Source organism: Lasiodiplodia theobromae, assembly GCF_012971845.1.
Source record: "Lasiodiplodia theobromae strain AM2As chromosome Unknown scaffold_73, whole genome shotgun sequence".
NCBI classification, from domain to species: Eukaryota; Fungi; Ascomycota; class Dothideomycetes; order Botryosphaeriales; family Botryosphaeriaceae; genus Lasiodiplodia; species Lasiodiplodia theobromae.
The window spans coordinates 722-27,559 of NW_023336556.1; the positions used below are offsets into that span (position 1 = coordinate 722).

At 56.9% G+C, this 26,838-nt stretch overlaps 8 protein-coding genes across 8 annotated transcripts; 5 read left to right on the forward strand and 3 right to left on the reverse strand.

Moving 5' to 3' along the window:
• Positions 1–278: 278 nt before the first annotated feature.
• LTHEOB_12741 (Histone H1/H5) lies at positions 279–1,481 on the forward strand (the record flags this gene model as incomplete). Its single annotated transcript, XM_035509642.1, has 7 exons — positions 279–354; positions 439–464; positions 611–633; positions 726–856; positions 913–1,022; positions 1,075–1,239; positions 1,293–1,481. The coding sequence occupies 7 exons, from the start codon at positions 279–281 to the stop codon at positions 1,479–1,481; spliced, it is 720 nt and encodes a 239-aa protein (XP_035363859.1).
• A 1,677-nt stretch (positions 1,482–3,158) lies between these two features.
• Positions 3,159–6,052, forward strand: LTHEOB_12742 (Multicopy suppressor of Stt4 mutation; the record flags this gene model as incomplete). The annotated part of the gene is made up of 3 exons (XM_035509643.1): positions 3,159–4,267; positions 4,326–5,286; positions 5,342–6,052. The coding sequence occupies 3 exons, from the start codon at positions 3,159–3,161 to the stop codon at positions 6,050–6,052; spliced, it is 2,781 nt and encodes a 926-aa protein (XP_035363860.1).
• A 1,935-nt stretch (positions 6,053–7,987) lies between these two features.
• Positions 7,988–10,031, reverse strand: LTHEOB_12743 (Glycerol uptake protein 1; the record flags this gene model as incomplete). Its single annotated transcript, XM_035509644.1, has 4 exons — positions 7,988–8,950; positions 9,004–9,594; positions 9,648–9,715; positions 9,767–10,031. 4 exons carry the CDS (start codon positions 10,029–10,031, stop codon positions 7,988–7,990), a joined length of 1,887 nt encoding a protein of 628 aa, XP_035363861.1.
• Positions 10,032–10,331: 300 nt separating this feature from the next.
• LTHEOB_12744 (Condensin subunit cut3) lies at positions 10,332–17,124 on the forward strand (the record flags this gene model as incomplete). The annotated part of the gene is made up of 9 exons (XM_035509645.1): positions 10,332–10,380; positions 10,434–10,926; positions 10,979–11,073; positions 11,126–11,520; positions 11,578–11,862; positions 11,915–11,976; positions 12,382–16,813; positions 16,874–16,999; positions 17,071–17,124. The coding sequence occupies 9 exons, from the start codon at positions 10,332–10,334 to the stop codon at positions 17,122–17,124; spliced, it is 5,991 nt and encodes a 1,996-aa protein (XP_035363862.1).
• Positions 17,125–17,487: 363 nt separating this feature from the next.
• Positions 17,488–18,449, reverse strand: LTHEOB_12745 (Btb poz domain containing protein; the record flags this gene model as incomplete). The annotated part of the gene is made up of 2 exons (XM_035509646.1): positions 17,488–18,301; positions 18,358–18,449. 2 exons carry the CDS (start codon positions 18,447–18,449, stop codon positions 17,488–17,490), a joined length of 906 nt encoding a protein of 301 aa, XP_035363863.1.
• A 947-nt stretch (positions 18,450–19,396) lies between these two features.
• Positions 19,397–20,974, reverse strand: LTHEOB_12746 (KH domain RNA binding protein; the record flags this gene model as incomplete). Its single annotated transcript, XM_035509647.1, has 3 exons — positions 19,397–19,419; positions 19,479–20,352; positions 20,405–20,974. The coding sequence occupies 3 exons, from the start codon at positions 20,972–20,974 to the stop codon at positions 19,397–19,399; spliced, it is 1,467 nt and encodes a 488-aa protein (XP_035363864.1).
• A 958-nt stretch (positions 20,975–21,932) lies between these two features.
• On the forward strand, positions 21,933–23,030 carry LTHEOB_12747 (uncharacterized protein; the record flags this gene model as incomplete). The annotated part of the gene is made up of 2 exons (XM_035509648.1): positions 21,933–22,103; positions 22,152–23,030. 2 exons carry the CDS (start codon positions 21,933–21,935, stop codon positions 23,028–23,030), a joined length of 1,050 nt encoding a protein of 349 aa, XP_035363865.1.
• A 2,434-nt stretch (positions 23,031–25,464) lies between these two features.
• LTHEOB_12748 (AGC/DMPK protein kinase) lies at positions 25,465–26,175 on the forward strand (the record flags this gene model as incomplete). The annotated part of the gene is made up of 1 exon (XM_035509649.1): positions 25,465–26,175. The coding sequence occupies one exon, from the start codon at positions 25,465–25,467 to the stop codon at positions 26,173–26,175; it is 711 nt and encodes a 236-aa protein (XP_035363866.1).
• Positions 26,176–26,838: the final 663 nt, after the last annotated feature.

The following is a 26,838-nucleotide window of genomic DNA, read 5'->3' on the forward strand; positions in this document are numbered from 1 at the left end:
ATCGAAGGTTGTTGATGCGATAGGAAAGGGTTTAGCGTCGTCGAGTCTGAACTGTTGTTGCGAGTGATCTGGAGCACGCCAAGCCGCGTCTCAGCGCCTTAAGTAGGACTCAGCTCCCCTCCCCGCGCGCGAGACGTGCTCCGGCAGCTCACTTGTCTCCCCATCGCAACGCCCTCCTCGCCCGCACCCCGCCAAATAGCCCGCTCTTGCAGCCCGTCGTTGAACAGCTCCGCTCTCGCACTACTCAGCGCATCCCATTACCCCCAGTCGTCGCCGCCATGCCTCCCAAGAAGTCTGCCGCTGCCGCGCCCAAGAAGGCCGTCAGTGCTACCCCCGCCCACACCTCCTACCAAGGTATGCTGCACTCACCCACGCCGATGCCATGCAATCGCTCCATCCCCATCGTGTTCTCCGGCCAATGCTGATTCGGTACCGTAGCCATGATTTCGGATGCTATTCTTGCTGTGAGTCCACGTTCTCCGGCGCATTACGGTCGCACTCGCGCCTCGCTGCGCGCCCCCGCCGCGCGCCCGATCTGTGCCCGCCAACTTGCCTTTCCGAGGCTTGCAATGCCTGAGGAAGCTTGCTAACGTCTTTCTCCGTCTCTCAGCTCAAGGAGCGTTCCGGTAGCAGGTTGGTTTTCCTATCTTGCGCTTGCACCTCGCCGTCGCGTGACGTGCCTTGCTCTTGACTTGCCCGAATGAGATGCTGACACGACTGTACAGCCGCCAAGCCATCAAGAAGTATGTCAAGGCCAACAACAAGATCGGCGACATCACCCCTGCTCAGTTCAACTCCCACATCAACCGTGCTATCCAGCAGGGTGTGGAGAAGGGTCACTTTGACCAGCCCAAGGGTGAGTTTTGCAACCGAGCTTGCCCATGCGCCGCTAACCATGCCTGTGTTGTGCAGGTGCCTCTGGTCCGGTGAAGCTCAAGAAGTCGGACAAGAAGGAGGCCCCAAAGAAGGCCTCGCCTCCTGCTACTAAGAAGGAGGCGCCCAAGAAGGCTGCTGCTCCTAAGGTCAGACCCGTGGCAACTTGATGATGGTCCCTTGATCCTAACTCATCCACAGAAGGTTGCTGAGAAGAAGGCTGCTCCCGCTAAGAAGGCCACCACCACCAAGAAGGCTGCTGCGCCTAAGAAGGCTGCTGCTGTCAAGGCCGCGCCCAAGAAGGCTGTCGCCGCCGCCAAGCCCAAGGCCAACGCCGGCCGTCCTCGCAAAGCCGCCGCCACCTCGGTATGTTATCGCCATGAGCGAAAGCGCTGTAGCTGAGCTGACTCGAACCCCAGGCCCCTGCTGTCGAGGACAAGCCCCCCACCGTCCTGGGCAAGACCAAGTCGGGACGTGTGACCAAGACCAAGGCTCCTCAATCCAAGCCGGCCGCGAAGAAGGCTGGCGCAAAGAAGGCTGCGCCGGCAAAGAAGGCGACGCCCAAGAAGGCGACCCCGAAGAAGGCCGAGGCTGATACCAAGGCTTAAGAAGCGACGTCGCACTATTCTGCCCTTCTACTCCGGACTTATTCTTCTTGCGGTGTCTGATAACATTAACTCTCGGTAACGTCACAGGGTGTTGCTGTCGTTTGTCGGGCAAGGGAGGTGGGGATTGCGGCGTTCTCACGGGTGTCCTTCGCGGTCTGATATCCTCGCATCCATCTTTCGGGCGCGGCGCGTTGTGTACTCCGGTCGGGTGCGTGGGTGCGCAGGGTGTGTTTACGGTTACGACGGGCTTGTCTTTTTTGCTGTTACGGTTCGAGGTGTGGGATCCATGGGTATATGTTTTATTTCCGTTGCGCCTCCGCTTTTGCTGTTTCTGCTGGGAAACGAAGGGTACTATGTATGCCGGGCGTTTGGGGGGTTTGGTTTTGCTGGGCTTTACGCAGTCACGCGGGAGGCAGTTCGCCGCGCGTAGAAAACGAGACTTTCTCCTGACACTTGATGGCACCCGTGAGCTCTGGGATACATGGGCGTATAGATGAGTGTGAGAGGCGGAGAATGGCAGGGCATTGGAACGGGGGGCAGCTTTGCTCTTTGAAAGTGCTGCGGCAGGCTCTATAGCGAGTAAGTAGTGCAAGCTATCTTTGGATATAGTCATTGCTTTAACTGCCCGTATTAAACGTCTGATATACAGAAAAACAAATTCACGCTAGCCTTCGGCTGCAAGACCCACCTCTCTGCACGATTGAAGTGGGAACATTGCAGAGTGTGTTTGGGAATTGCCAGAACGGGTTGCCAGCCGAGTGCTAACTGCATTGAGTGGTGGATGATACGAGTGTTCTCTATTGATAGTAACTCGAGTGGTGAGCTCGCTGCTGGAGATCTGCATGACAGCGCTAGACAGCACATCAGCTCGCCAACGGAGGCCCGTTTCAAGTGTGCAGGCCACGCAATAGCGGGCAGCTCTGCGGTCCCGGCTCCGGGGATGAGGCATGGGCGAAAGAAGGACCGAAACTGGCAGGCCGGCGCTCGCATGCGACGGGCTGGGCGGCTTTGGGGCTCAGCGGCGTCCGAGACGCAATGAGGCTCTGTGCAGCGCGCGGAAGTCGCGGCATGTGATGTCCCGTATCGCCCCTGTCGCAGGAGATGAGCGCCGGCGAAGGCTGTGGCTGCGGACTGCAAACTGCGGACTCCGGCTTGCGCTGGCCGCAACCTGCGCTGGCACTGCGAGCTGACGGCCCGGCCGTGGTCGCAACGGCGCTCTCGCCGGCAGCGCGGTCCTGGGCGCTGCAAATAGAAACCACGTGTGGGCATGGAGGCTGAGGCTGTGTGGCTCGGAGCTGGCGCGCGCGGAAGCCGAAATGACGCCCGGCCAGGCTGGGTTGATGAGGCGCGCCGCAGCTTGGCCTTCTTTGTCATCCTAGCCAGCCCACGACTGCCCACCAGCCCGCGCGAACTTCTCCCTTGACATCGCATCTCGACATTGTTTTCCTGTGATACCCCCTCCGCGCCCTCTCGCAACCACCCTCCCGCCCCGCCGCCTGCCCGCCGCCCGCCAAGCGACGCATCCGTTGCCCAGGAGGCTGCCTTACTCGTGCTCCTCGAGTCGCAATCTATCAAGCCCCAGGACTGGCCAAGCCCCCCGTCCGCTGCCAGAGCGTCCTCCTGGCTGCGTCGCCCATGCCCACCCGCTCGTGATCAGAGCATCCAGCCTCCCTCGCCATGCCCTCCTTCCTCGCCGACGACGCCGACCGTGCTGCCTACCAGGCTTCCTACTCCCAATACGCTCCCTCGTCGGCGCTGAGCGAGAAGCAACCCCCGCTGACCAACGGTGACTCCAATGCCACTCAGCATTACTCGACCACCCGCGTCTTGACCAACGGCACCTCCATCTCGAGCCAGGCTTCGTCGCTGCCAAACGGTGGTCCCGTCGGCGGTCCCCACGACGACAAGAAGTCGCCCGGCCACTCCATGGACACGGTTCGTGTCTCGCATTCTGAGTCGACCCGAAACCAGCTGGACGGTGCGGACGCAGGAGGAAGACTGGGAACCCGCGACGACGGATACTTTGCCGCCGTGCAGAACGGTGTCGCCGAGGACGGTTGTCTGACCACCCACGTGAGGCTTGAGCCGTCATCGCCCCACGGAGACGGCCCTCAACCCGCCAGGACCGTCGCGCTATCACCCACGCAAACCGCGCCCGAGCCGCCCGTCGCCCAGAGGAAGAACTCGACCGCCACCACCTCGAGCCACCCAGCTCCTGACCAGACCTTGCGCGTGCCTGGCTCGTCGACGCATCGTCTCTCCTCACCCCCCGCATTCGGCGGCAACCCGCCGGGCTCCTCATCGACAGCCTCCACCGCCCAGGCCCCTGGACTGCAGCACCGCCACACCCTGGAGGTCCCCAAGGCATCCGGCTACCGCTCCTCACGAGAGGCTCAGCGCAACTCGGACGACATGGTCGTTTCGGCCACCGGACGCTTTTCTCCCAACACGCCCACCAAGAGAAGAGGCTCCATGTCGCTGGTCAGGCGCACCACGCGCTCAATGCAGTCGGATATGCACCTCGACGAAACCCAGGCCGACGAAGATGCTGCTCGCTGGGCAGAGCATATTCGCCAGAAGAGAGCCAGCAAGAGAAAGAGGAAGGAGGATGAAGATGATGACCGTGTGGTCGTGGGTACTAAGGTGGACCAGAACCACGTGAACTGGGTTACGGCCTACAACATGTTGACCGGTATCCGTTTCACCGTCTCGCGGACGAATGCCAAGATGGACCGGCCGCTTACCGATGCCGATTTCGAGGCCAGGCATAAGTTCTCCTTCGATATGTAAGTCAAGCTTTACCATCCTGCCTTCGGGAAGCCAATACTGACTCGCTCTCGACAGCACTGGCAACGAGCTGACGCCGTCCGCCAAATACGACTTCAAGTTCAAGGACTACGCACCCTGGGTGTTCCGCCATCTGCGGCAGACGTTCAAGATCGACCCTGCGGACTACCTGATGTCGTTGACTAGCAAGTACATTCTTTCCGAACTGGGATCTCCCGGCAAGAGTGGAAGCTTTTTCTATTTTTCGCGAGACTATAAGTACATCATCAAGACCATCCACCATGCCGAGCACAAGTTCCTCCGGAGGATCCTCAAGGACTACTACAACCACGTTAGGGAGAACCCCAACACGTTGCTTTCTCAGTTTTACGGTCTTCACCGTGTGAAAATCCCCTACGGCCGCAAAATCCACTTCGTGGTGATGAACAACTTGTTCCCGCCGCACAGGGATATCCATCGCACGTTCGACTTGAAGGGATCGACCATCGGAAGAGATTTCAAGGAGGAGGATTTGGAGAAGAACCCCAGAGCCACCTTGAAAGATCTCAACTGGTTGAGGCGGAACCTGCACCTGGAGTTTGGACCTGTCAAGAAGCAGGCTTTCATTGAGCAGATGGACAGGGATGTGCAGCTCTTGAAGAAGCTGAAGATCATGGACTACTCGCTCTTGGTTGGTATCCATGACCTGGAGAAGGGCAACGAGGAAAACCTTCGCGACAAGACCCTTCAGGTGTTCCAGCCCGGTGGAGATGCTGCGGAGGATCACATACCCGATCCTCTTCAGCGGACGCCCTCGAAGCTGGAAAACGCTCGGAAGGCAAAGGAGCTCCGCCAGATCATCAAGAACCAGAAGCCGATTCCCATGGACCAGAGCAGCAATAAGATGCCAGATGACGTGCAGGAGACTCGGAAGCACTTCTATTTCTACAGCGATGATGGGGGCTTCCAAGCCACCCACGAGAACAACACGCCCGGAGAGGAGATTTACTACCTGGGAATCATCGATTGCTTGACTCACGTAAGTATTGCAAGTCGGGCCGTGCATGAGTATTTTCAATTAACTTGTGACGCAGTACTCTTTTATCAAACGAATGGAGCATTTCTTCAAGGGCCTCACAAACACAGAGTCTCAAATCTCCGCCATCCCTCCGGAACGGTACGGCGACCGCTTCGTGCGCTTCATCAGTGGTGTTACCAAGACGCGCGAGCTCGCCGAGCAGGAGAAACAACAGGGAGAGGTCATAAACGACCCTGCATTGAAGGGCGTTAACCTGCAACCCAACAAGACCGACGAGGTCATGGAGAAGGCCGAGCACCAAGCGCAGAAATCAATTCGGCACGGCGCACACGAGGATGATGTGCCCGAGCGCGCCATCCACCCGGCCCGTAGCCCTTCGGCGGAAAGAGGTGAGCCTCACGGGAGCATTCTACCTGTCGTTGAGGAGGTCGGCGAGTCCGGAAGCGTCGGCGGCCGCAGCGCCCGCAGTCACGAAGCATCTCCTCATCTGCGTCCGAGCTCCGAGCTGCCCATCAGGCCACCCCCTACGCCTCCCAAGGACAGCAGGGATGAGGATCAGCGGCCGCCTACTCCTCCCAAGGACGGCCGGTACCAGCCGCAGGGCTCGCCACCCACGCCGCCGAAGGAAGAGCGCGGCCGTTCCCAGGATAAGACACTCCCGATTCCGCCGCCGAACTTTGCCAGCACCTTCACCCGAAGCCCGTCCCGGATGAAACCAGTGGACATGGAGGAGAGAGTCGCAAGAGTGGATGCGCGGGTCAACTAAAGTGGCCACTTTTTCTGATTGCCAAGTCGGCATTCGCTTGCTGCCATTGCTGCTGCTGGAGATACCCTAATCTGCTTGGACCGCTGCTTTGCCCCGGTCTGAAAAATAATCTGTTGTTGGGATAACCACAACACAACTCGCTCACTCCATTTCCTTTGTGTTTTTCCTTTGGCGTCTTGTCATGTTTTGAGGTCGCTTTTTTCATTCTCTTTCTTCCTCGCTCTGAAAAATCCCCGTCTCCGCCCCATCCTCCCGCATGGGGAGGAAATACGGAAGAGTCAGGTGGGGAAGAGAGAAGCAAAAGAAAGGAGACCAACAAGAGATGGGGTGAGGCGGGGCGGGGGTGCAGTTGAGTCCCGTGTGAAGTCGATCTGTTTGCACTACGTCACGGCCTTCTAATCTGCTGCTGCTGCTGCCTCCTTTGTCTTCTCTTTTCTGGAAATGACCCAGACATGAGCATCATGCAATCCTTGTATCACATCATTTTTCATCGTCATTGTTGTCGCTGTCATCATCATGGGAATTGGGGAAAGAAAGAAGCCCGAAAAGCCAAATACCAAAACTACGTCTTCGTATGGAGCATCCAGGGATTGATCCATACGCACATACACCACACCACAACCATCTATCCATTCAGACACTCTTTCCTATGTCAGGTCTCCTAATCCTGTCTTTTGATTGTCTCGTCTTCGGCTCTCGCCGCCTTCTCTTCTTTGCTTGATCGTACAAGGGGGAGCACTGACTACCTCTTGATATCGCCAAGCCCCCGTTTTCTTCTCTCGTGTGGGTTGTGCTGCTTCGTAGTGTTGCTGTTAACGCATGATACCACGGCGTTTTTCTCTCTTAGTTCATCTCACTACCTTTCTTCGCTTTATATATATCACTTGTTTTCCGTCTCTCTCCTCTTCACCTCCTGGACTTGTGCGAAGAAATAAAAAGGCCGCGACAACACATTCGGTCGTGCCTCCGTCTTGATTAACTGTCTGGACTACAATTCGATTCGATAATCGAGAGTCCTTTCCGCAATTTCTGGCTTTTTCTCGCTGCTTGGGAGTATTCTTCTGTTGTTAGCGTTTCCCTGTTCTTCCTTCTGACCAGTCGGTTGTTTTGTTTTCCTCTCGTTGTCTTTGTTGGAGGCGTAAACGTTGTCAATTTCGAAACCTGTTCTTCCGCTTGCCGCCGACATTGTGGGTTCAGCTTTGTGGTCCTCTCACTCTTCTTGTAAATATAGAGAGAAGAAAGGGAAAAGGACAGGAGCTCTTTCTCATGTGAACCATGGTTGATATTGTAATCTTTGCTATGGTTATGTGATTTCGATGCTGTGATTCTCGTTGATATGCTCTTGCGCTCCTGGCTGTACTAACGCAGCAACCACAGACGGACCTTTCCGTGTCGTAGTTGTGGGTAATTTGCTACAGACTCCTGAGAAAATGTTCAGATTTCCTGACAATCTAGAATTAGCGTGGCTGTCATTGGTAAACAAAACTTGATGCGCTTCAAAAGTCACCAGGTTCAGTGCTTTTGTTATATCACCCGTATTCGGTGTACTTGCCCGATGAGTATATCTTGCACAATATTTGTTTCTAAATGTATGCTCGACTGCGGGTTGTTTGGACGGTGTTCATTCACTGCGATGTATAGGCCTTCGAAGTATAGACTAGTCTTTCCTTGAATTATTATGGACAATCGTGGACATGCAACCTATGCTCGAGTATGCACGGTGGCCACTTGCTGCAGATCAGAAGCCAAGGGTGAGTCCGTACATGATGTTGGTTTTCCCTCATGCTCACGGATACTTCAATGTATATCGCGTCTTTCTCTTCCGCTGGCGACGTTTTCAAGCTCAAGGTTGTCAGGCTTTTGAGAACGATAACGATAGATGTCTATTTTTCGTAGCTAGAGTAAAATTGATTTACAGAGACTGCCAACCAAATATCAACACTTCATCTTAATACCTGCTCTCAGCTCTTCTTCTCTGATCTCAAACATGATCTGCACACCGACAAACAGCGCGCCGCACGCCAAAGCAAAAAAGGTCAATCCGGACGCTGACCCAAAAATGCCTCTGGCCAGTCCCTCCAGGCCGTCCAGCCCAACAGCAAAGCCAACCAAGTTCGCGGCCATCATGAAGAGAATCTGAGCAACAGCGCCGACTCCGCACAAGACGCGGTAGGCGTTGGGGCGGTTGGCCCATTTGCGCTTGGGGAAGAGGAGAGTGGCAATCATCTCAGGGGCGACAAAGAATGTGATGAGCCAGCCCCACATGAGCAGGCGTAGCTGGATGTCATGCCAAAGAGCGACGAAAGTGAAGATGGCGAGGTATGTGAGCATGACGGAGAAGATGCTGCGTCCGTGGCCACTACCGCCCAAGGGGATGAATATGTAGCGGATCAGCCAGCGGTTGTAGCTACGGTGCCAGCCACGCCAAAAGCCGGATATGCTATAGTTGTTGCTCATGCAGCGAACCATATTCTCAGGGGGGTCAACGTTGTCAAGGAGGGCCCACAGGCGGAAGAAGCGCCATGGAAGAAGCAGCTTTAGCCAAATGTGGTGCAGGTTGAAAAACCCAAGCATGCTGAGCTGGAAAGGTGTGTAGGCGTCCCAATCAGGCTGGACATGGAAGATTGCAACGGCATAGATGTAGTGAATGATGACCTCCATGGCAAGGAGGGCCAGGAGGAAGCGGATGGCATAGCGAGTATTGCGTTCACGCGTGATACTCGGCACACAATAACGCTGTTGGGAAATATAGTCATTGAAGGTGAGAATCGGGCCGGCATTGTAAAGAGGGGAATACAAAGCATATGCCACATAGTTGCGGAATGTGTAATCAGTTGGCTTTGCGGGAGTGGAGACTCGGTCGCGCTCGGATAGGTTGGAAGGATCGAGTTGTTTCTTCTTTTGCTTGTGAGCAGCGTGCACTGGTTGCGGCTGTGTTGCGAGATGCTTACCTCAATGGGACTTCCACCCTGCATATTCAAGCTCCAGTAGTAGTCCATGCTGAAACTAATCAAGCGAAGAACGGTAATGTTGAAAAGGACCTCCCAGCGCGGGTTCAGCCCTCCGCAACTGTCTAGCCATTCTCCCCACGTGCCCGAGCCGTCGCCGCCATGGATGAAGGCGGCAATATGTTTGAAGGGGTAACCCCGGAAGACCTCATTCGAGAACAAAGTGCAGATGTTGAATATCCACGCAGCAGCCGGAACGTAGCTTCGGGGCAAGGTGGTGGTGATTTTGTAATTGAGATAGAGGATCAGCAGGACCTTGGCTGCCGAGAAGCCATGCAGGGCAGATATGAAGACGATAGCAAAGCCAAAGTCAAAAGAAACGCGTTGTTCCAGCCTCGCATCGGCGGCAGCAAATGCCGTCAATCCTTGTGTAAGTTGGTGTCCGCCGGGGGTCGAGCCGGGCCGGACCTGGGTGTATGAGTCGGCGCGGCAAAGGTAATCGTAGGTTTTGCGGAGGATAGGGTGAACGAGAGCTATGACGAAGAGATAGGGGAGGTTGTCGCGGAAGGATGCGTACTGGCCGTCGGAATTGTCCTGTGGTTTTAATTAGTACGGGGGCAGCCGCGCAAAGTCACACCAGAACGTACCACTTTCCGGCCAGGTATCCAGCCGTCAGACAGGAGAGGCTCGATTTTGGGGTAATTGGGGTGCGAAGCTGGAGGGAGTCAGCTTCTGGGACCGGGTCGCAGAGAAGACAGCGCAGCACCTTTGGAGACATAGTAGACGACATAAAACATGGACGGTATGGCGGTCAAGAAGACCAAGTAGTAGAAGTAGAATTCGAGAGTGCCCCATCTGGACGGCTGCGAGCCGGCGGCTCTCGACGCCTTGGCTTCATTGGGCGTGGGTTTCGCAGGGTCGATAGCTGGCTCGGCGGCAGGCTGCTTCGGAGGCGTGCCCGAGGAGGTGGTGAAGCGGGTGTCAAGGGTGTCGAGCGAGTACAGGCGGCGCAGAAAACCGAGCAACGCCATGGCGGAACTGGCTATAGCATGGCAGAGGGAGAGGAACGAGCGACTGGAGGCACGACGAGCACGAGAGGAGTGGTGATGGCAGACAGCCGAGGAGCTTAAGTTCGCGGAGGAGCCCCGTGCGCCACCGCCAGGAACGAGACGATCGCTCGCGTCGCTGAGCTCCATCGCGACCACCCACCCACCCGCCGCCCACGCTGCTTCTGCCTCAACCCCGCTGGCCCTCCCCCGCCCGCTCGTGCATCTCGCGCCCCGAATACACGCGATCCACGCGCCCCCTGCGGCGCCCCAGCCTGCTCCACCATGGCGCTGCCCAGCTCCCAGCTGCCGGCCACCAACGAGTATGCCGGAGGTGAGCTCCAATTGCACCCGCGCGCCCGCAGCCTTACTGACGCCCGCGTGCAGACGAGGTCTCTGCCATCATCCTTGACCCCGGCTACTCGACCACGCGCGCCGGATTCGCCGGCGAGGACGTGCCCAAGTCCGTCATTCCGACTTTCTACGGCGTGCGCGAAGCCGAGTCGAACCCAATCTTCGGCGAGAACGCGATCCACAACCCCCTGTCGAACCTCGAGATCCGGAACCCCTGGTCCACCGACGGCATTGTTGAGGACTGGGAAACCGCAACCAAGCTATGGGAGTACTCCATCACCTCGCGCCTGACCGGCACCAAGGAGCAGAATCCGGCCAGGAACGGCCTGAACGACGCCTCGAACGGCGACATGGACGTCGAGATGGAGGCTCAGGCCGAGACGGAGAAGCCGCTGGAAGGCTCGCCCCTGCTCATGACGGAGCCGGGCTGGGCCACCACAAAGCACCGCGAGAAGTGCATCGAGGTTGCCATGGAGGAGTGGGGCGCGCCTGCATTCTACATACAGAAGACCGGAGTTCTGGCGGCGTACGCATGCACCCCGCTGCCGCCATGAGATCAGTGTGCTGACCGTCATCAGATTCGCATCGGGAAAGCCGTCGGCACTGGTCATTGACGTCGGTGCTGCCACGACTTCCGTCACCCCGGTCATCGATGGCATGGTGATCAAGAAGGGTACGTCGGTAGCCTCAAGCGAGAGCGGCATTGCAATTGACTTGTTGTTTAGGCGTTGTCAAGTCTCCACTTGCTGGCAACTTCGTCTCCAACCAAATACGCTTGGTGTTCCAGCAATCCCAACCTCCCATTCCGCTAACGCCCCACTACATGGTGACGTCCAAGACTCCCGTAGAAGCCGGTGCTGCTGCTCAAGCTATCTACAAGAAGTTCGACAAGGAGCCAACTGCATCATTCCGTAGGCTGGAAGAGGAGCGTGTGCTTACTGAATTCAAAGAGTCGGTGGTGCAGGTGTGGACCGGCGGAAAGTTCAGTGGCAACGCCGACGAAGTGTACAGCAATAGTCCAGGCAGGCCCTTCGAGATGCCCGACGGATGGAACCAAGTGTTCCGTGCTGAACGGTTCAAGGCGGTCGAAGGCCTGTTCGACGCCAAGGCGGCGCTGATGGTACGTGTCGGACTGAGTCTCGCCGGCTTGCAAATGGGCTAACTTGAGTGGAAATAGGATGCGGAAAACCCTAGGCCACGCGATGACCAGACGATTCCGCAGCTGGTAGTGCAAGCTCTCAGCCACGTCGACGTCGAGATGCGGCCCGCTCTTCTGGCCAACATCGTCGTCACCGGTGGGTCGTCTTTGATAGTCGGCTTCAACGACCGGCTCAACCAGGAGCTTGCCCAGATTTACCCCGGCCCAAGGATCAGGCTGCAGGCACCAGGCAACACTGTAGAGCGCAAGTATGCTAGCTGGATTGGCGGCAGCATCCTTGGCAGCTTGGGCAGCTTCCACCAGGTAAGACTTTCTCTTGGCGTGTCGATTATCGCGATGCTGACAGCGATGGCAGCTCTGGGTCAGCAAGAAGGAATACGACGAACATGGTGCTGGCATTGTGGAGAAGCGTTGCAAGTAAGGCTATTTCCCAGATCTTGAATTGATGCAGTGCGGACAAAAAAAATGGAGAGGGGAAGAAGACATGATGGCTCAAGTCGGCACAGCCAAAGCTGAAGAGCGCACGTAGAGGGCGGCCAGGCTGAGATATGACCATGATGCGTCGGATTGAACTGCGAGATAAACGGAGGAAAAGGACAGGCAATTTGTGGGCTTAGACGAAATTATCAGCATTCTGCAAAAATGCAAAGATGGCGCTCGCGTCGCGTCCCATGGACCCTGCGTGACGTCGGGGCGGCGCGCCAAGACGCGGCCGTGCGCGTCGTGTGTTTACCTACAGCCAGGTGTTTTGGCTGCATGCGACGACTCCATCCAGCCCTCCCCACGTCCCCATTGCACAATGTCGGCTGCACGACCCTCCAGGCGAGCGGCTGCGCGCCGCCAGACCATTGTCGAGTCCTCCGATTCCGACGAGCCCGCTGTTGAGCAACAGGACAGCGATGAGGAAGAGTTCACGCCCGCACCTGAGCCGGCTCCGCCCAAGAGCGCGCGTCGCCGCACTGCAGTGAGGCGCGATAGCGATGATGTAGAATTCACCCCGGCCCCCAAGAGCGCCCGCCGCCGCAAAGCTTCGGAAGTGCCCATCACCCCGCGTACAGTTCCCTCCAAGAAGGGCAAGACACGAGCCAGCGAGTCCGTCGAGCCCAGCGTCGCACCCAGCCCCGCCGAGAGCGCTGCCACCAGCGTCGTCGGCGACGACGACGACGACGAACACGAGGCACGCAAGCCGCCGAGGAAGATTGCTGCTACGCGCCGAGGCCGCCGCAATGTTCGCGAGAGCCGCAAAAGCAGAGCCTCCGTCGCTCCCGATGTAATACAACAATTCCCTCCCCTTTCCGCGTCCCGGTCCACGGCCGAAGGCCCGTTGACGATGCGTCTTGCGGAAAATGCTAAATCGCCCCAAAAGGAGCAGGATTCCGAGCACGAATTGCGCCACAAATCGCCTCTCTCCGATATCACAAACGACGCCGATAAGTCTTTTAACAGAATGAAAGCCTCAGAACCGGATGCTACGCCCCGCCCGAAGTCCCCACAGCCTTTCGACCCGGGCAACGTTGAGAACTCGACCGCGAAGAGCCCCACGCCCACTCCGCAAGAGAAGACACCAGCGCCCGAAGAAAAGACCCCGGTCCCTGAGGAGAAGACGCCAGTGCCTGAGCAGAAGATTCCAGCGCCCGAGCAGAAAACACCCGCGCCTGAAGAGAAGACACCAACGGGTCCCACTCCTCGTACTGTTACACGGGTTGACGCCATGGATACACTACTGGAGAGACCGATGGACATTGTGGCCAAGGCTAGAGCAGCTGCACAGCCCCTAACACAAGAGCCAGAGCCTCCAAAGTCGCGCATCTGCATCACGTGGCTGAAACTTACCAACTTCAAGAGTTACGCAGGCAGACAGGAAGTCGGACCATTCCACGCCTCGTTTTCCTCCGTCGTCGGCCCCAATGGCTCCGGAAAGTCCAATGTCATCGACTCTCTTCTTTTCGTGTTTGGTTTCAGGGCCAGCAAGATGAGACAAGGCAAACTCTCAGCCTTGATCCACAATTCAGCCCAGTTCCCAAATCTGGACTACTGTGAGGTCGAAGTTCACTTTCAAGAAGTGAAGGATCTGCCTGAGGGGGGCCACGAAGTCATTCCAGACTTCAATCTGGTCATATCTCGCAGAGCTTTCAAGAACAACTCGAGCAAGTATTACATCAACGGCAAAGAGTCTAATTATACCGTCGTTACCACGCTGCTGCGCGATCGCGGCGTTGACCTTGACCATAAGCGTTTCCTAATCCTGCAAGGTGAAGTCGAGTCCATCGCACAGATGAAGCCCAAGGCCGCGAACGAGCATGACGATGGTCTGTTGGAATATCTCGAGGATATTATTGGCACGTCAAAGTACAAGACGCCCATCGAGGAGTCTGCTGCCCAAGTCGAGACGCTCAACGAGGTTTGCCAAGAGAAAAACAACAGAGTCCAGCACGTTGAGAAGGAGAAGGACAGCCTTGAGGACAAGAAGAACAAGGCCTTGGCGTACATTCGTGATGAGAACGAGCTTGCAAGCAAGCAATCTGCCCTGTACCAGATCTTCATCAACGACACAAATGACAACATCCAAGTTGCACAGGAAGCCATCAACGAGGCGCAAGCCTCGCTCAATGAGGAGCTGGAGAGGCACAAGGGAAGTGAGGAGGAGATCAAAGAGCTTGAAAAGCAATACAAGACGGGCTCGAAGCAGTACAACGCGCTCGACAAGCAGACCCAGGAATTTTTGAAGGAGTTGGCGAAGCTGGATAAGGAGACGGTCAAATTCGAGGAAAAGAAGAAATTCTTGACCAACAAGGAGAAGAAGCTCCAGAAGACCCTCGAGACCAGCAAATTCGGCATTTCGGAAGCGGAAAGCACCATGAAAAAGTGCGCCGACGATATCGAACGAAACACGGTAGAGATCGCGGAGCTTGAGGAGAAGATGCGTGCAGAGGAAAAAGAACTGAACTCAATCCGAGAGAGCCTGAAGGGAAAGACTCAGAGTATTTCGGATGAGATTGCCAAGAAACAAAAGTCCTTGGAGCCCTGGAATGCGAAAATCAATGAGCAGCAGTCAGCCATGGCTGTTGCGCAGAGTGAGCTGGACATTCTGCGGGAGAAAGAAAACGAGGGCGCAAAGAAGATCGCGGACACGGAGGCCAGAATCGCCGGCCTGGAGGAGCAAAAGGCCACGAAGCTGAGTGAGCTTGAAGAATGTGAATCCGAGAAACGCAATACAGAAAAGGAGATCAAGAACATCCAGAAGGAGATGGCAGTCCTTGGCCAGGAGGAGCCCAAAGTCCGCTCCAAGCTGTCCAGCGCCCGGCAGAAGGCCGACGAAGCAAGATCCAGTCTTTCTGCAACTCAGTCTCAGGGGAACGTCCTCACAGGGCTTACGCGCCTGCAGGAGTCTGGTAGAATCAAGGGTTTTCATGGTCGGCTTGGCAATTTGGGCACGATTGACCAAAAGTACGACGTTGCTATCTCGACCGCTTGCCCGGCGCTGAATAACCTCGTGGTCGATTCAGTCGAGGTTGGCCAACAGTGCATCGAATACCTTCGCAAGAACAACCTTGGGCGTGCGAACTTCATCTTGCTTGACAGGCTTCCGCAACGGGATCTTTCGGAGATCAATACACCCGAGAATGTTCCTAGGCTTTTCGACCTGGTTCGGTCAAAGCACGATAAGTTCAAACCTGCTTTTTACAGCGTCATGCAGAACACGCTTGTTGCACGCGATCTTCAGCAGGCGAATCGGATTGCGTACGGAGCCAAGAGATGGCGCGTCGTGACACTCGACGGCCAGCTTATTGACAAATCCGGTACCATGAGTGGAGGTGGTACTAGGGTCGCAAAGGGTGCCATGTCCTCGAAGTTGGCTGCCGACGTGACGAAGGAGCAGGTCGCCAAGCTAGAGGGAGACCGCGATGCAGTAGAGCAGCAGTTCTCCGATCTCCAGGGAGCACTGAGAGAGGGCGAGAGCATGTTACGAGGCCTTAATGACAAGATACCGAAGCTGGAGACGAAGGCTCAGAAGATTGCTCTGGAAGTTGAAAGCTACGACCGCAACATCGCCGATGCACAGCGACGCATCAAGGAGATTGCAGCCGAGCAGCAACCCTCCAAGTCCGACAAGGCTCGCATGACCAGTCTCGAGAAGAGTATCGCCAGCATGGAGAAGGAGGTGGCCAAACTTCACACGGAAACTTCGAGTGTTGAAGAGGAAATCAAAGCTCTTCAGGACAAAATCATGGAGATTGGCGGTATTAAGCTGCGTACGCAAAAGGCCAAGGTCGACGGCTTGAAAGAGCAGATCGACACGCTCAACGAGGAGATGTCTTCAGCAGAGGTGAACAGAGCGAAGGCTCAGAAGCAAAGAACAAAGCATGAGAAGGCTCTTGTGGAGGCGGAAAAGGAGCTCGAGAAGGCGACGGCTGAGATGGAGAAAGTGGAAGAAGACATGCGTGCTCAGAGACGGGATTCGGGTGGTTCGAGACAGCAGGCAGAGGAGGCGCAGGAGGCCCTTGAAGAGAAGAAGGAGGAATTGCAGGCTCTCAAGGCCGATCTGGATGCGAAGACTGCGGAGCTTAATGAGACGCGCGGTATCGAGATCGAGATGCGCAACCAGATCGAAGAACACCAAAAGACACTGAAGGAGAACCAGATGAAGCTGAAGCACTGGGAAGAGAAGCTCAGCAAGCTCTCCCTCACGAACGTCAGCGACCTGGGCGAGGAGCAAGAAGAAGTTGAGGCGCTGCCAACTTACACCAAGGACGAGCTCGAGGATATGGACAAAGGCCAACTCAAACGCGAGATAGCCGCGCTGGAGGAGAAGACACAGAACGTCCAGGTTGAGCTTGGTGTCCTTGGCGAATATCGGCGCCGTGTCGAGGAACATGCTGCTCGTAGCGCTGACCTCGCCACTGCCGTGACGGAGCGCGACGCTGCCAAAAAGCGGTGCGATGAGCTGCGTCGGCTGCGGCTGGAGGGCTTCATGGAAGGCTTCAGCACCATCTCGTTACGTCTCAAGGAGATGTACCAGATGATCACGATGGGCGGCAACGCCGAGCTGGAGCTCGTCGATTCGCTGGATCCCTTCTCGGAAGGCATATTGTTCAGCGTCATGCCGCCCAAGAAGAGCTGGAAGAACATTTCCAACCTTTCTGGTGGTGAAAAAACTCTTAGCAGTTTGGCTTTGGTGTTTGCACTTCACCACTACAAGCCAACGCCGCTCTACGTGATGGACGAGATTGACGCTGCTTTGGATTTCAGAAACGTAGGCTCATTCTCCCCGCCAGCAAATTCCATTCGACCTTACTAACGTGACGCAATGCAGGTTTCCATCGTCGCCAGCTACATCAAAGAGCGGACTAAGAACGCCCAGTTTGTGGTCATCTCGCTGCGAAACAACATGTTCGAGCTTGCGTCACGCTTGGTCGGCGTCTACAAGGTCAACCACATGGTAAGTGGCCAAGAGGACTTTCATTTGCATTACTGGAAGTACGTTTGGCTAACGCTGCGCGACGTACTCAGACGAAGAGTGTCACAGTCGAAAACAAAGATTACATCATTCCCATTAGAAGTTAAATTTCCTTTGGTTACGTGTTTTTCCGTTTGGAGTGGATTATTGGTTGGGTGTTCGGGACCGGCTGATGGCTGGTGGAAGCATGGGAATGCGGTGTTGGGTGCAACAAGGTGGTGAACGGCGTTTGGGCAAACCGGGAACGGAAGACGGCTGGGAGGGCAACGTGCCGACGTCATGACGCTGCTGTACATTGGGGGGGCAAGCGAGCAGGTACATGGCCTGGATTGATAGGCACTACGATTACGGTCTAAATGACAATACCAACTCCTGTGCTTCTAAGACATGCTTAGCAGAAAAATGAAGGCCTCCAAATGCGGGGTATATCTACAGTCGCCAAAGCAGCAAGCCCTTCCCGGGTCATGACTTCACTCGACGCAAGGCGGCGTCTCCATGTGCTCGTGGTAGTGCTGGCACATGCTCTTCACCCAGGGCTTGCAGCTGGCCAGCTTGGCGGCATCGTCGCCGCACAAGGCCTTGCCGGTGGCGACGCACGAGTTGCAGAAGGCGTAGCCGCAGGCCTCGCAGCGGTTGGCGCTCAGGCCGGGCTGCATGACGTCGCGGCAGGTCCAGCAGGCGCGGGTGGCGGACCAGGTGGCGGGCTTCCAGGCGACGAGGTCGTGGCGGCTGAGGCCCTGCAGCTCGGGCCGCTTGACGCGGACGACGAGCTCGCGCAGGAACTGCGGGTGCCACTCGTCCGGGTGCGAGGCCAGCAGGACGTCCGTCTTCTTGAAGGCGAACAGGTCGACGACGAGCTTGCGCAGCAGCGCCGTGTCGCGGATCTCGTCGTACAGCGTGACCGTGTCGCTGGGCGTGGGCACGCTGTTGCTCTTCTCGGCCAGCGCCGCCACGCGGTCGACGACGGCGTTGCGCAGCGACTCGACCGACAGCCGGTCCGCGAGCCCGTACAGCGACAGCAGCAGGTAGAAGGCCACCTTGCCGCCGCGCGTGAAGACGTCGTCGAGCTGGCCCGTGTAGGCCCACGACAGGAAGAGCTCGAACGTGGGCACGTCCTCGGCCGGCAGCGCCAGCTCCTGCGAGAGCCCTTCGGCGAAGGTGCCCGTGAGCGCCGCGGCAAAGAAGGGTGAGTGGTGCGTCAGGAGGTCGCGATGGACGAGGAACGGCGTTTCGGTGGTGCCGACGAGGATGGTGGAGATGATGGTGAAGGTCTTGAACTGAGTCCTGATGCTTCTCGTCAGCCTCCCCTTGCAGCATTCCTTCGGCAGGGAGCAACTCACCGTAGCGAGAATGGCCGGCTGCTCTTTGCGCGCGCCGCGCCCCTCAGCGCCAGCGGCGTTCGCGCTCGAGGCCTCTCGACTTCGGTCGCCATGATCAGGTCGTCGCCGAAAGCGCGACCCGCCGCAGTTGACGCGCCGTGTATCGTGGTGGATGCAGCTTGATGGTCGGAGAGGAATGCTACCGCTTTTCCTCGACCGTGAGAACCAGGCTCAAGCCGAAGGGAACAGGAGAAGATGGGAAGAGTACCAGGAAGAAAAGGAGAGAATGTAAATCGGAACCTTGCTGCTGGCAGTGACAGCTGCACACACACACATGCACGGCACAAACACACGCTCACGGAGGCTGCACGCCCGTTTAGCGGCTTGTCAATGGGCACGCGCTGTTGGTCAGTCAAGGAGGGGCAGGTGTCAAACGCAGGAGTGGGCAGAGGGCAGCGACGGCATTCGTCATTATAAGCTGCAAGGACAGCGGCGCTGCTCACCTGTTCGCGTCGCTGGGCATTTAGGTCCGGCGGCTGCGATTATTTGGCACGGAGCGACAAACTGTTCGCGTGGATGCCCCAGCCTTTCCTTTGTCGTCGCCCATGCTCGCCGTCCGGATGCGGAAGGTCGACACACTACATGCGCGCCCAAAGGCATTGAGAGGGCAAACACTTGACCAGGCAGCCAGCACCCTTCCATTGTTGAACACTCAGCTCCTCCCCGTCCATTGGCTGCGCTGCCGACACTGGGCCTGATGCCACCGCACGCCGCATATTCAATCGCATTGCTGGGCTAATCCAGAGCTTGTCAGTTTTCAATTTGACATTTTTCATGCCATTTACCGCCGGTCGGGCCTCGAGAAATCGGACCCTGTGCTACGTCCATCGTCGCCAACCAGCCGCCACGTTGAAACGCCAGCAAAAGGCCGCCGATGCGCACTGGACTGTTCACTATTTAGAGAGCATACAGAACCGAAGCTGGAACCCAGAGCCATAGACTTTTAACCTTAAACCCCAATTGCACGCAGTTCGCCGAAGGAAACAATAAACACGTCCGCCTAGATGCGGTGCTTCTCGCTCTCTGCAGTCTCGTGTTAGCAACGCGCTCCACGCTCCAGGGGTTTCACGCCGTCTTCTCACCGAGTCGAGAGTAGAGCATGTAGAGTGCCATCTGGTTGCACTCTTGCGTTCCTGTGATGGTGACTAGGCGCTCGTTGCTGTTGTCCTGCGGCTCGTTGATCTTGATGACACTGCCGCTGAGCTGCCTAATCTCGTTGATCTTGGCACCACCCTTACCAATGATGGCGCCCACCATGTCGTTCGGAATGAAAATCTGCTGCGTCATGGGCTGTCCAGGCATCATGCCTTGCATAGGCTGCGCCGGCTGGCCCGCATGGCCGGGCTGTGCAACGTGAGGGGCACCATACTGTTGAGGCTGGTGCGGTCCAGCACCCGTGTATGCGTGACGAGGCGATCCAGCGCCATAGTGAAGCGGTGCCTGCGGCTGCTGCGGATACTGACCGTGCATGGGCGCGCCGTAGCCAGCCGCCGGAGTCCTCTGCGCCTGTGGTCCCTTGCGGTGGAACGTGTCTGGCGGTCCCCACTGGCCGCCCGCAGGCTGGGGCACGTACGGCACCACCTGCATCCCACCGGGAACAACGCCAGCGGGTCCGCCACTACGAGTGGCATATGCCGAAGCTGCCGGTCCGCCAAATCTCTCGGTTAGCTGCTCCACCAGGGTGCTCCCAACATAGTACGTCGCGATGTGCACGGCATCAGCAACCCCGAGAACCACAAGAGACCGCTCGGTCGAAAGAGGAAGGCACGAATCCGAAGCATTGAGACGCGCGCCCGAGGCCTCTTGGATCTCGCGGATGCGCACACCAGACTTGCCAATGATGGAGCCAATGAGAATGTGGGGGATAAGCAGGCGGAGTGGATACGTCTTGGACTGGGGGGTCGAGGGCGAGTTAAGGTCCTCGTTGTTCAGCGTGCGGATAATCAAACCGAATGCCTGTGACTTGTGAGTACACGCCGTGCACGAAAGGAAGCGCGGATCCACTGACCTTTGCAACTGCATCTACAAGGCCGCTGACGGTCAAGATACGCTCAACGGCACCTCTCGAGTAGTCGCTGACGGTGCACTTAGCTCCTGACATGCGGCGGATCTGCGTAACATTCTCACCGCCCTTGCCAATGACGGTGGCGGCCTCGGCACTGGAAATGATGGCGCGGACGTGGAGCCAGTTCGACTCGTCCTGGTGGCCGCTGGAAGCGGGCTGGGCGGTCGAGGGACCATTGGCGGTCGAGGTCGACTGGATGGGCTGGGTGTCGGGGGCGGCAGAGGCCGCCGAGGTGGGAGCGTCAGGGACGACGGTGTCGCCCTGGCCGTCTTTGGTGCCATTCTGGGCAGCAGGCACGGGGGCTTCAGGCTCGCTCTTGGCCGACTCGGAAGGAGCGGAAGCGGTGGCAGGCTCAGGAGCGGAAGGGGCTTGCTCGGTCGATTCTTCCTTGACGACCTTGTCCAGCGCGGGCCGCTTCGCGTCGGGCTGGTCGCCGGGGCCCGAGGGGGACGAGGGCTCCTCCAGCGGGCGCTTCTGGCTGGGCGCCGTGGCAGTGGTGGGAGAGGCAGACATTGTTGCCCTGCTGTATCAAAGTAAAGGACGTCTCTTTCTCTTTCAGGCTCAGAGGACCAGATCGGGTCGTAAAGTTCTTCGTATTGCTCGAGTTACGTACAGCAGAGGGCTGTCGAAGGAAAACTTGCTGGAGGGCGGGTCGGCAAAGGGACTTCAGTGTGGTGTGGGCAGTCGCCGGGAGAATGGTGCAATGTGCGGGTGGCGGCGAGGAGAGGATGATCGGTTGGAAGGAGCTCGCTCAAGGGCGGGATTGAGAGGAGTGCCAGTGGTGGAGGAGCTTTGTGAGGGAGCGGTCTGGTGCAGGAGCTGGGGCCGAAGAAGACGAAGACTCAGTAAACGCGCCCGCCAAAGCAAACCTTGCAGCGTCGTCGCAGCTTCGCGCGTGAGCAGCAGCGCCCGGGCGAAGGTGTGTCGGGGGCCGGGCGATGGGGAGTGGCAATGGGAGTTGATGAAGGCGCGGCGGAAGGTGTGGCGGCGAGGGCAGGGAGAGGTTGCGATGGACGGGCAGGAACAGGAAGCGACGTAGAAGCTCGTCGACGTGTGGAGTGCGCCTAGGGCCGTCCGTGGGCTAGTGCAGCTGCCGCAGATCCGTCACGTGCAGCTCGTGTCGAGGACGGCATCGGCAGCGACACCAATGGACAGCTGTCTGGCAGCGGGGCTGCTGCTTTGTCCCGCGCCGCTGATGCTCTTGCCGGTGGCGGTGCTGGTGCTGGTGCTGGCCTGCTGTTGGTACTGATGATGCACCAGGCCCGCCGCCGCACTCGTCCACCTCCACGGGCACCGGCAGCCTTTCCATCTGCACAACACCCGCTCTCCTCGGCACCCGCGCGTGCGGCCAGGGCGCACACGAGGTTTGCAATCTCCTTAGACTCTGCTCTCCGTTGCCGAGCGACTCGTGCAGCCAGCCCCTTTGTCTGCTTGGGCGAGTGCGGTCCCGTGCCTGCGCGACGCGTCCGCCATGGACCGCACCCGTCCCAGCACGCTCCCGCGCATCCAGCACTACGCCCCCCCGCCCGGCACCCAGATGGACCTGGATGCTCCGGACCATTCTGCCTTTGAAGCTCGCCTCACGCAAACCGTACGAGAGCTACAGGAACGCGTCGAGCAGCAGCAGCATGCGCTGCACGAGGTACACATGCGCGCTCTTTACGTCTGCCATTGCTCACTTCCTTCACAGCTCCGCGCTTCCGCACGCCAGCCCGCGCTCCACGCGCCTTCTGCGGATGCCCGGGAACGCCTCCGGCAACTAAGGGCTTTGCAGAACGCGTACGAGCGCCTAACCCCTGCAGAGCCGTATCTTCCTGGCGCAACATCAGTCCTGCCGGCTCTCCTTGCAACAGACATCACCCAGACATGCATCTCCGAGACCAGAGACGCTCTCACCATCTCACGTGCGAAACTCGAGGCTGCACAGAGAGAGCTCGACCGAGAAGAAAGCGGCCTCCGAGATGCGAATGCCATCACCCAAAGCTTGGAGGCACGTGTCGGCGTGCTCCAATCTCAGCGCCAGGAGCGGGCGGCCAAAACAGCGCCGCAGCTCGCCAAGGAATTACTGACATCAACACGCAAACGGCAGCAGAAATACGATGTCGAGAGTCGACGGCTTCAGTCTGCCCTCGAGAGTTTCGTCGAGGAGCACCTGGCCACTCTGGTCGCTGCCGAGGAGCTTGGCGGGCCCGTGGTGGGCGAGCTTATGGACGTTGATGACGAAATGTTGTCCGCAGGCTTCTCTCATCAAGGCAAGCCAAAGCCATTGAAGCAGGGGAAGGCGGCCGTGGACAGGCGACAAATGCGAATCGACAAGATCTGGGGTACAGCCGGCGCGAGCAACGACGAGCCTCTGGGCGAGAAAGATGCTGCCGCCACGGAAATTAGGTTGCTGGTTGAAGAGCTTTTGCGCGCGTTGTTGGGCGAGAGTAACGGCGGAGAATACGTTCAGCTGAGCAGAGACTCTGCAGCCGCCCGCTTCTTGGTCCGCGCAAAGGTTGCGCAATTCCACCCAAAAGACGCAAGGAAGCTTAGATTGGTCGATTTCGGTCGGGACTTGGACGTATGAATTGAAGAGCACGGTTGTGTTGGACCACGCCCTTCATCCGTTGTGTTTTTTTTTTTAAAAAAAAAAAGTGCCCGAGCACCGTTAGCCACGACAATTTACTGGCACTATCATATTTACGTAGCTAATATCTTCGATGTGACAAAATCCATCTGCTGGCAGCATTTCTTAATCGGCCTGTGCACTTTCGATGATGTGAAGGCAGCTTGCGCGGGGCCATGGAGCCCTATGTCCTAACGCGGACTAGCTCAATTTCACTAGCGCGCACAACTGAACGTTTGGCGAGCGAAACTACACACGTTCAGCCCGATAACGACGACATCGAAAGCCATACCCACGACGCTGCACCAGGAAATCAGTCGCCATGGCCAGTAAGTGCGGCGCACACAGCTACTTCTCTGTCGATGCTGACATGCCGCTCCTCAGAGTCCAAGAACTCGTCTCAGCACAACCAGTCTAAGAAGGCTCACCGTAACGGGTACGCATCACCTCCAGCCGCCTGGCCATCCTGTCCCGATACTCGGCAACCGTCCTACGCGCGACTCTCTGGCCATCGAATGCAACTGAACATGTTCTGACACGTCGCGCGAAACAGTATCAAGAAGCCTAAGACCCACCGCTACCCGTCGCTCAAGGGTGTCGACCCCAAGTTCAGGAGGAACCACAGGCACGCGCTTCACGGCACCATGAGGGCGCTGGTGCGTTTTCCCCCCCGGCGTCCTGTTAGACCCGTGAGAATTTTTGGCTGATATCAGTGGCAAAATACAGAAGGAGGTCAAGGAGGGCAAGCGCGAGTCGGCATAAACAAGGTGCAGCAATGTCCGGGGACGGGTTTTACGGCATAAAAGTCTTAAAAACGACTGGCATGGATTGAGCTGGTCGCATTGATGCAGCCTTTACACGGGGAAATGGAAAACGGCTTTTCGATCCCGACCGATGCACGCTTCTTTTTCCTCTGCGCCGAGCAGACTTTTCGCCGTCTCTTGCTGAACCGGTGACAGGTGGCACGAGCCGCCGACCTTTCTGAATGGTACCTTGAGTTCTCTCCGTTTGACATACACGTACGGCATTAGTGTGTACAGCCCCGCGCTCTACCCATGCGCGAATGCTGAAGGATTATTTTCGTGCCGAGATCACCTGCCCTTTCATTACCAAACATCCGGCTTCTTTCCCCATGGAGTTTGGATGCATGGAGAAAGGGCAACATATCCCTGTGAATTCTAGTCAAAACAGTTCCCGCTATAGTTTTGGTGTAATATGCTGATCGTTCGGGAAGTTCAATCGGCTGCTAGACACGCTGAAAATAAATGTTATTCCTTTACTTGGGCGTGCCCGCGGAGACAATCCGACGAATATCGCATCTCAGGTCCAGCTCTGCAAGCGATTGTTTGCTTACACGTACCCTAAGTAATGTTTGCATCATCCCAAGACATTTCTCTTTGACTTCGATTGATATTCCATGTGTTGCTGCCGCGTTTGAACCAGGACATAGCAATCAATCTCCATCGATGCAGGAACAATATCACGGTCAGAAGTTCTTAGCCACGGGCGAAATCCTATTTCCAATCCGAAGCTCTAGGCGTGCGACAGGGCCAGTATTTCAACCGAAGACGGGTGAGCGCGGGAACCGGGCACCAACCTCAACCACCTCGATTTCTTTGCGATGTCAGGCGCGCCAACCTTGAATGCAGTAAGCAGCCAGATGCACATTACCTATTGCCTAGCGGTAGTGAATTCCAACAGTTTGGACAGTGTTACTTCGATACCGGTGTACAAGGTTCTAGATCGATGTTCCTTTACCCATGACAAACTTGGTTAGAATCTGTCTTGGCCCCAACTTTCTTTCATCTACGGTCATTCATAAAAAATGCTACAAAGCTTCTTGAAAGTGCGTGTCCTATCGGAGACATTCCTCGGGCTTCTTCGCAAAGCAGATTATACATGCTCTGCAGATATCACCGTGGCTTGATTAATTCACCTGTACCCTGGTTGTTAATCAAATCTCACTAGGCAGTGCTACATCTCCGCTTAAAGTGCACGCCAATAAAGACTTAGTTAAGGAAAGATAGGTGCAGCGCAAGAATCACCATCCCTCAAGGATGATTCAGGACACCGGAGCCCAGAGCGCGGATATCACATACGATTGAGATGTTTGTAATATGCACACAGGATTGGACTGTTTGCGCTACTCTCATGATAGCTGCGATGTCCAAATACAAAGGGTCCAGCGGTGTCCCCACGAGTTAAGCCGAAAATAGGTGAATGAGAATAGCTGTGTCTCAGTTACGTATGTGCATCGTTCTGTGGCTGCGGCTTCCTCTTTCGCTTGCAGCGCGCCTTCCGTAGTCGCATTCAATGAACGACAACACCGCGGCAGCGCCTTCGACAATCCACAACCTCGACACCTGCGTCTCCCGGTTTCGCCGATAACCAAACCATGGCGGACTTACAGAACTGGATGCGCAAAACGATCCAGCCCGTTCGAACACGTACTCCGACGTTCCCTCTCACCTCCGAAGAGCGCCGCAACACTGTTGACTCCAGCTCTCTCTCCGAGTCCGGCACCCCACGAAGACGTTCTGGCCCGCGCAAGAAGATATCTTCATACTTCTCCCACAGGCCGAGCAAGCTCCTTGACGATCCTACTACAGAAATCTGGTCCCCAGATGGCACCGCTGATGACGCTCTGTCACCCGACATCCGCACCATGATCGATGCAATCTTCATCAAGCTCTGCAACCAGCCATTTGACGGCCTGCCGGCGCAGATGAACAGTTCTGTCCTGCATGTGATCGAGGCATATAGGAACTTGAGTGTGGAGAAAGAACAGCTTGAAGAACAGCTCGAGGAGGTAGGAAGCAGGCTAGAGGAAGCTGAAAAAAGACGGGAGGAGGAAGAAAAGGACTTCCGCGCGGAAATCAAGCGCCTGGAACTTATCATTGCCAAAGGGAAGAACGGCATGTCGCGGTTAATGGCCTCTCGTCAGGACAGCGTTGTCAGCCGAAAGAAGGGCTACAGGAACCAAGTGGGCTTGAGCACGCCAGCCACCAGAGGAACAGATGTCATGCAAAAGCAGCAGGTAAAGTCAAAGAAAGTCCAACGAGGTAAGATACCACTCATATCGAATCCTGCTGGAGAACAACGCTGAACGGATATCTCCCTTAGCACCGTCTATGTCACCGTCAAGCAAGGAAAGAGCACTCTCAATCCAACTCTTCTCGATTGTCAATCGCGATATTCCGGTGGGTACACCTCCGCTGGCGAATGTCTCGAATGCACTTGAAAAGGTTTCCGCTTTTCCGGGTGGCTCTCAAGGACCTATATCCCAAGGACAACCCTCAGCTTCAGAAGAAAGCGGTTTGCGTGATTCCAGAGAAGCGACCAACATCACTGGGGGTGCCGTCCCTTGCGATCATAACGAGCCAGGCACGGTACCGGAGAGTGATACAGCTAGGGATCTCCAGGCCATCAAACAGATGGCATCTGCAATCGCAACCAACCGAGGTTTGAGGGCAGAACAGATCCTACCTAAGCTCATTGAGTTGTTCGACAATGCAGAGGAACACCTGGGGATTCCCTCGGTGGAAGCGATGCAGAGAACTCCGACAGGGCCCCAGATTCGCAGACCACCATCATGGATCCCCAACGATGATGCTGCCGGTTGGAAAGATCCACGCACAATTCCTGCAATCAGACCGCCTCTCAAGACCATTGATAGCTTCGCGTCGTCTCGCTGCGATGCCATGAGTGACCTGTCAGCAAGCAGTTCAGAAGAATGTGGAGGTGAACGCGGTGTAAGAAGGCCTTCTAA